This window comes from Carlito syrichta, unplaced genomic scaffold (genome assembly GCF_000164805.1).
Source record: "Carlito syrichta isolate Samal-C Ts95f unplaced genomic scaffold, Tarsius_syrichta-2.0.1 Scaffold303669, whole genome shotgun sequence".
NCBI classification, from domain to species: domain Eukaryota; kingdom Metazoa; phylum Chordata; class Mammalia; order Primates; family Tarsiidae; genus Carlito; species Carlito syrichta.
The window spans coordinates 1,140,638-1,151,832 of NW_007247765.1; the positions used below are offsets into that span (position 1 = coordinate 1,140,638).

General features: G+C 42.0%; 1 protein-coding gene across 1 annotated transcript in view; it reads right to left on the reverse strand.

Moving 5' to 3' along the window:
- LAMA4 (laminin subunit alpha 4) overlaps positions 1-11,195 on the reverse strand; it is a 152,643-nt gene that overhangs the window by 69,560 nt on the left and 71,888 nt on the right. The window contains exons 9-11 of the mRNA XM_021712850.1: positions 6,060-6,171; positions 3,172-3,339; positions 854-1,047 (exon numbers count right to left, since the gene is read on the reverse strand). Of these exons, the coding sequence (XP_021568525.1) occupies positions 854-1,047; positions 3,172-3,339; positions 6,060-6,171 (474 nt within the window). The remainder of the gene's footprint in view (positions 1-853; positions 1,048-3,171; positions 3,340-6,059; positions 6,172-11,195) is intronic.

The following is an 11,195-nucleotide window of genomic DNA, read 5'->3' on the forward strand; positions in this document are numbered from 1 at the left end:
CTAAAAAAAAAAAAAAATTACGTGGATCTATAATTTGATTCAGCAATCCCACTCACTACTAGGCATTTACCCAAAGAGACAGGGGTCAGAGGTCATTACATAAAAGACACCTACACCCGCATGTTCAATGTAGCCCAATTCACAAGGATGTGGAATAAATCCAAATGCACATCAACCAACCGATGGATAGAGAAAATGTGGTATGTATACACCATGAAATACTATTCAGCTATCAAACAGAATGAAATGTCTTTTGCAGCAATTTGGATAGGATTGGAGACCATCATCCTAAGTGAGCTAACGCAGAAACAGAAAACCAAACATGTTCTCACTTAGAAGTGGAAGCTAAACTAAGGATATGCAAAGTCATCGAGAATGGTGTCATAGACACTGGAGACTCAGAAGGGGAAGCGGGAAGAGGCGAAGGGACAAAAAAATCACCTGTCAGATACAGTGTGCCCAGATAGGGTGGTGGGTACACTTAAAACCCAGACTTCTTTGCCTCTTTACAATGCAACCATGTAACCAAAAGCTATTGGTACCTCCAATGCTATAGAAATAAAGCCCCCCCCCAAAAAATCCCCCAAACAAAGCTATGCATTGCTTACCTACTCACGGACACAAGCGCCAGAGCAGATGTGTTCTCACCAAAGCAAAAACTCAACAATTCCCTGCTTTCTACTTGACGTTGGGACACACACTTATACTCGTAATTCACAGCAACGAAAATGCAGCAGTGTTTTAAAAATATTACCTATACCAATATTTAAAAACCGTTACTCCTACTGTCCCTGCTTGGTGTAACTTCACATTGTCTATGCCTGACTCCCTGAATGGTGAGTGTCTACTGTACCTCGTGGTCCCGTTGCCTGGCCGCTGTGGCCCTGTTCATGTCCTCAGCATCCCTGACGCGGTTGAGGGCCTGGTCGAGTGACTCCTGGAGGTCTGACAACTTGGCATTGTAGTCGTCCAGCTGCTCCAGGACGACGGGAAACAGGGCGCGAGTCTCGTTGTGCAGCCGCTGCCAACTCTCGGCCTGGCTGAGCACTGGGAAGACACCGAGACACAGCTCAGCTGGCCTCTCCCATTTCCTCCTGTCCCTCCTGTCCCTTCTGGCATGAGCAAAACTGCGACACTGTTGGGCCATGCCTCCTTTAGTGATTGAGATGGAAGCTGCAGCTCACCAAAACAGCCCATGTTTTAGATTTGAAGTAAAAAATTGCTATTGTGTAGGGTTTGGGAGCCCCTGTTATGCTTTGTACGAAAATGGTACCATTATGTTATGCTTGCTATTACCCAGATTGCTAATAATTTTACCATGTAAAGGGGACTTGGATATGCTACATATAGCTTTGACTGCTCAAAATAACCAGGATTATCCTGTCTGTAACAAGGCAAAATGCTGTTCATAACCTCTCATTTTCTCTATTTTCTCCAGGCAACTGTTTTTAGTTATCTGCATTAGGCCAAACCCAAACCGTGATCTGAGGTGGAATAAAGATTAAAGAGAGGCTATTCTTAAACCTTGTATGCATTCTTTGCTCAAAGGCACATGTGTTGACTAGGTGCCTTAATTCTATTTTTCTTCAGGGAAGATCAGTCTGGCATGTGGAGATTTTGTATTTTCTTTTGTCACTGTGAGCAGAAGACACAAGATCATGACTGAGTAGTAAAAGTGGTTGAAAACAAGTTCAGATAGAAGGAGGCTAAGGGGGAGGTGTGACTGGTCCCATTTCCCCAGGGCAGTCTCGCTCAATTTCAAAACAGGGAAGGGGCTTGGAAGCATCTGCTGTGACGTAAGAGCTCCAGTTTTTCTGACTGTCAGACTTAGAACTGGGGCCTGAGATTTTTCTCTGGTTCTTACTGTTTTCAAGATTTTACACATTTGTGACCACAATAAATCTTAATATCAATAATGTTCTTCTTCTATGGTACCTACAATAATTGTGAGTGCAAGTTGACAGTGACACTTGGGAGAAAAATGGCCTCATGCCCTTTAACTTTTTTGTGTCATTGGTCCCTTTGCAATCTATTGCAGTCTTCAGACTCCTTCTTACAATGTGTCTTAAAATGCATAAAATAAAATATATAAAACTTAAAAGGGGATAGATATATTTAAAGAACCAAATTGGTGGCATAATAGCATATGTGCTTATGTATTGATGCATTAAGTAACAAGATCTAGGGGTAGATCTAATCAGTACCATCATTTTGTGTTATCGATGAATTTAAATGGTACTATAAAATATCAGCAACAGCTAAACCATGACGTGCAAATTTGTGACTTCTTTGTCGACTGAGTAGATTAAAATGAACATAATTTCTTTGCAGTTCTTCCCATCAAGAGTGGAGTCTATCTCCTCATCCCTTGAATCTGGGCTGGTCTTGACCAACAGAATGAATGTAACATTGCTGAGTTGCAAGCCACGCCTCAAGAGACCTTGCAATTTCTTTCCTGTCGTTTTAAAAGACCGCAGCCATGTGAACATGCCAGGGCTAGTCTCATTGAGGTAAGACCCCACCAGGTGGGAGAGGCCCAGCCTTCCCAGGTAGCCTCAGTGAGCTCAGTCAATAAACAATTCAGGGAGCAGAGATGTGTCCAGTCCAAATTGTCAACCCATGAAACCATATACAAATCAATGGTTATTGTCGCAAATGAATATGTTTGGGGTAGATGTCAATAATTGATAGCAGATACAGTGACCAAGTCACAGATTCAAAAATACTACTGTGGCTTGGTGCTTCCCTGCATCATGAAAGGAAATGTTAAATTTCCACTGGAGGTTAAAATTATTAAGTCATTCATGGACCTCACAGCATGAATGTTGCTGGATTTGTAGCCTTTCTGCCTTCTCGGTACAGTGGGAATTGGTTCTCCTTGGCCTCTCTTCTGGGAATTAGTTCCCTTTGGCCTCTTTTCTCTGTTTTATATGTTTTCACCAGCTGCTACAGATTCCTGGTGGAATCTCAGCTGTTTCTCAAGGGTTCAAAGTTGGGCCTGAATCTAAAGGTCTCCAATGATTCCCCAAGGCCACGTACGAATTCTAAATAGCTCAGAATGCTAGGAATTGGTTGCTTTGTTCCAATGTTGCCCTGTGGCTTGGTGTTGACCCCTGGGCCTGCAAAGAGAACAGATATGTGTTGGGACCGCTATGAGGAGAAAACACCTACATTCGTGGGCCTCATCAGCCTCCTCATCTACAAGCTCCCGCTGGGTGAGGAATGGTTCACGGCGTCTGATCTCCTCAAGCATTTTCTGGGCCAACACCAACTTCTCAGAGATTTCCTCAGGGCTAAGTTCCTGCTCCTCCCCGTAATAGAGCATCTTGTTGTTGATCTCTGGAAGAAAGAACACGGTGAATCAAGGCAGCAGGGAGAGATGACTTGGCGCTGGGGACCCAGGGAGTAAGGGCTGCTGAGCAGAGGACAGTGCTGACCTCAAACTGGAAAGAGAGGCTCATCCAAAGCCAGCTGATGCTCAAGAGGGGAGTACTGCTCTGTGTTGGGGTTCATTGCGTGTTCTAAGGAGAAGAAAAGCCCCAGGAAACCCTTCTCGTCTGCTTCTCATGCAGTGTCTTCAGAATGAGAATTGGCTCGTACAAAGCCCATGTGGCTTCCATCCTCATTGGGCTTTCACAGTGATTTGAGAATGTTAATATCTAACATTAAGCATCGTGCCTTAGTATTTAAGGTCTTTGATCAACCTTTTATCTAACACGCTGAACTTGGAGAAAATGTTCAGAGACATCTCCTGTCATTTGTCAGTTGTATTGGAGTTATTAAGTATATTGTAGACAAAGATTTGACTAAAGCTCTGAGCCAATTAACAAGAACATATTGAGAGTTGTCCAAATAAGTCTTTCCAATTGCTTTACAGACTAGGTATAAAATAGGGATTTGTTATAATATGATAGCTTTTGCTCATTAATATTTAGTTTTGGCAGTTGCTATTTGCCTTTTCCTGTCTGACTACCCTGAGTCATTTTCACACACATTTGTAAGCAGGGTGGAGAATTTTAGAACTGGAGGGACTGGCAGGGCTCAGAGGGATTGGGTGCCCTGTCTAAATACCATCAGAGTTAGGATAGTTTCCCACTCTCTCATTCCTATGACCTATGATCAGAAGAAAGGTATGCAATCATCACTTCATCCTATGGCAACTCTAGCAGGAAGCATTTTATCTTCCGGGCATAAATGAAATTGTGTGTCTGTGGTTTACTAAGATCTATATGGTTGGCCAAACAAGACGGGTAAACAAACGCCAGTGTCTCATAAATCATACCAGAATAATGGGTTGTATTTTATGTGGATGGTAGCCTGAAGGTCACCGGCAGTTGTTTTAGAGATGCTTGGGGATAAGGAATGACACACAATTGGTGTTGTATAGCACCCCAGAATTCTGAAGGAAGGGAGACAAATGGAGGAAGAAGCTTTTAATGCCACAAATATTACTGAGAGAGGCAGAGGGATATGAAGATATGTTAAAAAACAACTATGAAGGGATTAAATGCTCACTTTTTGAGTAAAGTCTAAAGTATTACTCTCCAAAATAAAGCAAATATATTTTTCCTCAGCTCCAGCACTTGCAATGCTTAATTCTTCGACACATTGATGAAAATACATATACAATTTTTTTTTTTTTTTTTTTTTTTTTTTTTAGCCATGTGCAGTATAGATTAGAAAAAGGAAATACAGGCGATAGCATTTTTGCTTTTGGTCTTTGGAAACTATCCCACATTATTCTTAAAAAAGTAAAAACTTAGACATTATTATTTCCCATTTACATTTCTTTTATATTTTTTCATCCTTTCCTATTCTTAATGGGTCAAATAAGAGGATTCAGGCTCTTTCCAAAAGACATAACTTTGAATAAAAGTTTGGGTTACAATAGCAAAGACAGATCTTTTTCCCTAAATGGCTTTCTAGGATTTTGGTGTTAAGTGCTGCCTATAAGGGCATTTATTTATTTATTACTTGGATGAGGTCATATAATCTTCTAGGTTTAATCTTACTTTTTGAACAAATCAATAGTAACTCTAAAATGCAATAGGAAAAGAATATTTTATCAGTAAATGAAAAAGTATGAGATGTGGGAGGAGATGTGAAATGATGATTGAGGAGTGATTGAAATGCATGTCACTTGTTTTTATTGTTTATTACAGGCACCAAAGGAAACGTGACACATGATTAATCCTGGCTTTATATATCCCTTTGCCTGGAACATGACCCGATACCTCAATATAAAGATATGAATCTCCCACTGTGGGTCCCTTTATTGCCACTGTGCCCAGAGATGCACTTGGTATTGTCATCTAGTACTTAATACATAGTATAATAAAAATTATGGAAGTACACACACTGGATCTTAGCAGACTCTCTCCCAAGAAAATTCTCTTTATTCTGAAGCAAATGAAATCCCCTGTCTCCTGTTGGTAATTGCAGACAGTTTTTAGTGCACTATTAAGCTAGTCTTCCAGATGCAGCTTGTAGTCATCAGAAGTGAGAGCACAAACAAGCAAACCTCCAACAAGGAAGGGACAATGCTTTAGGACAAAGAACTCCCCCCGCCCCCACCCTTTCCTTCTGGGCTGGGAACCCGAGCATGTTGCCTGCCTGGCCTTTGGGAAAGAGCATCGTAGACACAGCTTGAGACAATTTGGACCAGCTGTTTTCTGCCAGTCTAAAGGCAATGTCTTCTCTGCAAATAAACCGAGAAAAGTGTATGACTCCTACTCAACTCTTGCTTTTTAGAGACACCATAGCATGTAATCTCCTGTGCTGAAAAGGCATTCTGGCATTCCACCTCTGTGAAATGCCTAAAAAGGGGATGATTTTGTATATTAACTCTTGCACATCAACGGATAGTAAGTAGAGATGAGCACTCAGAAATCCCGGATAAACAAACTTGAATCAAAGAACTTACACATGTTTAAACCTATGATACTCTAACAGCAGGTTCTGGGACATAGTAAACACTAATGGTGGCCATTATTTTTACCGTTATTAATAACACAAGTGTCTCCTTGACATTGAGCTGAACCAGAAGAGACTACATTTACCTTGGATTTTATCCCTCATCTCGTGGGCTTGCTCGACAAGCTGAGTGGCATGGTCGATGGTGTCCATGCTTTCCTTCTGAACCAGCTGCCCCTTTCTTGAGGCTTGATTTTCCTACAAATAATCCACATAAACACTACATTAAATTTATGAGAAAGGAATGTTGTGTATGTGCATGTGAGGGTGAATGGGTATCATGCATTCTATGGAAATACATTTTCCTGGCATGGGAAAGTTCTATAATGTGGAAAACGATCCCAGAAATCATGTATGAAGGCTGATTTGATGACCAGTTTTAGAATCGCAGGCTGCTATGAATCCTATGCTATTTCTATGCCGTTAGTCATAGTTCAAGCCAAACCAACTGCCCTTTTGTATGTAATTTGCCTTTGAATTTTTGCTGTATCTCAAGAATGCCAGCCTAGGAAATTGTCCAAGTGTGCTGATCACTTTGACTGAAGAGCTGAAAGATTCAAAGAGAAAATGGTTGAAAAAGTAGGCAGAACTTGAAATGCACTGTGCTTCCAGGGGCTCGTGGGTGGTCCAACCACTGCTGAAACTGAATTACCGTAGAGATTTAAAGGATTCCACTCAAGAGGCTAAACACCGTTTTCAGTGCTTCATTCCAAATTCCTATCAACATAGATGGCCACTTGTATACAAATGGCCGCTCAAGGAGACTTGGCTCAGTTGAATGGGGCTCTTCTCTGGGCAGTTAACTCCATCCTCTCAACATGGGAGCTTCTGTTTCAGAGCTCTCTCACAGTATTTGTCACAATTCAAGCCCGACTCAAACATGGCTTCTGAAGAAAGGGTGTTTATGGGTGTGTATGTGTATGTGTGTGTCTCTGTGTTTGGTCAAGGGCGGAAGCTGGTCTGAGAGTATAGAAATGGTTCCAGGCCAGGACGCTGCCCTGCATGCGCAGCACGGGGGACATATCCTTTCTCTGGGGATTAGAAAAATGATTTATGGGTTATATTTAAGAGGAGGAAGGGTTCTTCAGTCTGGCATTTGGGAAAATGTCCACCCGCCGTGTCTGGTGCATTTTTGGCTTAGTTCCCTAACACCGTGCTGCAGCAGATGAATAGCCTGCAGGACAGCCTGCCACAGAGCACTGGCAGCCCAACTGGACCATCCCCCTATGACAGGGAACAGGTATGCTGGTTCACCCTTCTCTCTCATCCAGTGTTCTGCCCAGAGGATTAGGCCATGACTTTACCTGGGGTACTTTTACGCTTCCCAGGTACAGTGGCCCTCTAAGATGGTGAACGGGGAGAATGTAGACATGGTATCGTAGCAGACACATGCCCAGGGGCTTTTCATTGGGCAGGTCAATACCCCTTCCATACAAAGCAGGGCCCACTGCAGTCATGAAGTTCCCTATGCAGTGGTACTGTGGCCATCAGTCCCTTTTTGAATGGTGAGCTTTCTGAATGGACACTACCTCCTGAGTCACTGTGTTCCTTCCTCCAACTCTGGTATTTCTCTTGGTTTGTTTTAATGTTTTCCAGAGAAACAACATTGTGATCATTAAAAAATTAAATGCTGCAGAAGCAAATTAAAACACAATGAGATACCACCCTGCACCTGTCAGAATGGCCATTATTTAAAAAAATAGATGTTGGCACGGATGCAGTGAAAAGGAAATGCTTGTACCTTATTGGTGGGGTGCAAATTAGTACAACATCTGTGGAAATCAGTATGGAGATTTCTCAAAGAGCTAAAAGAAGCCCCACCATTTGATCCAGCAATCCCACTACTAGTCATTTACCCAAAGGAATAGAGGTCAGTTCAGCAATCCCACTACTGTGTGTCTACTCAAAGGAACAAAGGTCGTTATACAAAAAAAGACACCTGCACTCGGATGTTTATCACAGTACAATTCACGATTGCAAAGAGGCGAAATCAACCTAAATGCCCATCAACAGATCAGTGGATAATGAAAATGAGAAAAAACACACACACACACACACACACACACACACACACACACACCAAGGAATACTATTCAATCATAAAGAAAGAATGAAACAATGCCCTTTGCAGCAATTTAGATAGGATTGGAGAACATTACCCTAAGTGAAATAATGCAGGAACAGAAAACTAAACACACCACATGTTTCTACTTATAAGTGGGAGCTAAACTAAGGAACTACTTAGGCATAAAGAATGGTATCATGGACACTGGAGACTCAGAGGGGGATGGAAAGAGGTGGAGGGATAAAAAATCACCTGTGAGCCGGGCTCGGTGGCTCAGCCTGTAATCCCGCACCTTTGGGAGGCTGAGGTGAGTGGATTGCCTGAGCCCGCGGGTTCGAGACCCGCCTGGGCAGCGAGACCTCATCTCTACAATAAATCAAAAAATTAGCCGAGCGTGGTAGCGCACGCCTGTAATTCCGGCTACTTGGAAGGCTGAGGTAGAAGGATTGCCGGAGCCCAGCAGGTCGAGGCTGCGGTGGCCGGGAGCGGCCACTGCATTCCAGTGTAGGCGACAGAGTGAGACTCCAACGCAAAAAAAAAAAAAAAAAAAAAAAATCACCTGTGGGTACAGTGTGCACACGTGGAATGGCAGGTACTTCTTTGCCACCATACAATGCAGCCATGCAATAAAAAACTATTTGTACTCCCTAATGCTACTGAAATAAAAGAACAAAAGAAAAAAAATGAAGTTTTGGAAATTATGCAGAAAATGAAATAAATTTTATACTTGACGATACTTCTTGCTTTTTAAAAAATAGGTACACAAACATTAAATTCATTAAAAAAAAAAATAGCTGGGTGCGGTGGCTCATGCCTATAATCCCAGCACTTTGGGAGGTCGAAGTGAGAAGACTGTCTGAACCCATGGGTTCGAGACCGGCCTGGGCAACTTGGCAAGACCTCATTTCTACAATAAGTCAAAAACTTAGCCGGGTGTGGTGGTGCCTGCCTGCAGTTCCAGCTACTTGGAAAGCTGAGGCAGAAGAGTTGCCTGAAACCAGCAGGTCAAGGCTGTGGTGGCTGTGAGCATGCCACTGCACTCCAGTCTGGGTGACAGAGCGAGTCTCTGACTCAAACAACAACAACAACAAAAAGTAATAAGTTGATCCCTAATCCAGTTTAAAGTGAGCTGTATTTGCAAAGCCTAACACTAGTATTTTTGACTTTGGCTTCATAATTCAAGGAAAAGCTCTGTTGCTATTTCTGTGTCATTTAACTTGTTTTTTGATATGGAAACTTTGAATTAAAGGGATGAAAGACAGCTAGAGAATGCCATACTTTTAAGAAAAGTTCTCCTTTCTGAAAAACGCCAGAGGGCGCTGAGATATAGATGGATGATAGATAAGAGAGATGTATACTGATATACTATATGTGACTCAATCGGTGGTAAAAAAGGAACACCCATTGCTTTAAATTGTAAAATTACTGAATATCACATATAGTGATGCATTATTTGAACGTTTTCCTTTTTTCTGTAACTTTGCTTATAGAAGAAAAATAATGATATGGGCACATGATAAAACAACTGTGCCTTGCTTTAGGAAGAGCTAACATCAAAAAAGTACCCTACAACTATAAACAAGTTGGTGGTTTACATACAAATGCATTAATCACCTACTGATCTCAAAGAAAATTTTTCTAATACATAGTTGATAGAAAAGTGTCAAGATTTTTTCTGTAAAATAGTACATAAAGAGTAGTGTACCTACGACACTAATTTTAAAAAATCAGCCAGATTAAGTGAAGATGATAACCAATGTTTATGGTGATCACATATTTTATTGCTCAACCTGGGACACTTCAGCTAGTAAAATAGGAACTTTTCATAATTACTCTGGGACATGAACATAAACAGGGATAGAAAAAACCAATTTGTGCAGTGATAGCTGCTTCTGTGGGCACACCTACTTCCCTACACATCCATGACCTCCAGATACCTTTCAGCCCTGATGCTCTGAGCTGCAGACTCAAGTCTCTCACTGCCCCTGGGCATTCTCAGATTCCTCACTCTTAACATGTCTAAAATAATTCACTCTGTGTTTTTAGTCTTAGTCATTCACTTCTCCGAGCCAGTTCTTCCCTCCTAGCTATTCTACACCTTCAGTTGGTCAGCAGGTCTTTTTGATTCCACTTGCTGTTCTGGTCTCTCTTCCTTTTCCCCCCTGCTACAGTCTCAGTGCATCCCTGTTCTCCGCAAATTCTTTTCAAATGAGGGCAAGACTACATACTCCCTTGTCTAGGCTACTGTGGTAGTCTCCTGATGGAGACTGTCCTCAGAGTCTTCACTCCCAGTCTATTGTCCATACCGCAGAGCCATGTTTCTTTCTGATCAGCTCAGGGTTCTGGGTAAATGCTCTGATGATCTCCAAAGTCCACAGAGTGAAGTCCATGTTCCTGAGCATGGTGGGCAGGCTCTTTATGATCTGGCCTCTGACAACATTTTCACCATGATCTCCTCACATTGTCCTGCAATTAATCTCCTGCAAGGTCAAGGTCACAGTTCTAGTCCCAAGAACATGTATTGTTTCACACCTCTTTCCTCTGGGGGTACTTATCCCTTGCTTGGAGGTACTTGATAAACTCCCTTGTCTTTCTCAAGACACAGGTCAATTCTCACGCTCTCTGAGATTTCCTTAATGTTCCCTGGCTGAAAGAGTTTGCTGTTTCTTCCTTAATGTTACCCTGTAGTCTGTACCAGGCCTCTCATTAAATGTTGTGTCATAATTGTGTTTTTGCTTATCTGTTTCCTTACTAGCCTGTGAGCATCTTGAGAGTAGGGCCTTATAGTCATTTCAGCATCCCTAGCTCCTAGCGCAGTAACTGTTACATACCAGATGCTCAGAAATGCTTTTGGAATGGAAACATATACAATCATTCCTTGGAATCCATGAGAGATTGCTTCCAGGACCCCATCCCCTGCAGATGCCAACTTTTGCAGGTGCTTGAGTCCCTTATGGAAACTGGTGTAGTGTTTACAAATAACCTATGCACATCCTTCTGTCTACTTTAAATCATCTCTAAATTACCTACAGTACCTCATACAATGCCTATATGTCACTGCATTCATGTAGATTCAATGTAGCACTAAGCAAGTGACAAATCTGTTTTGCTTTTTGGAACTTTGTGGAAGTTTTTTTTTTTTTTTTGAGTTGGAGTC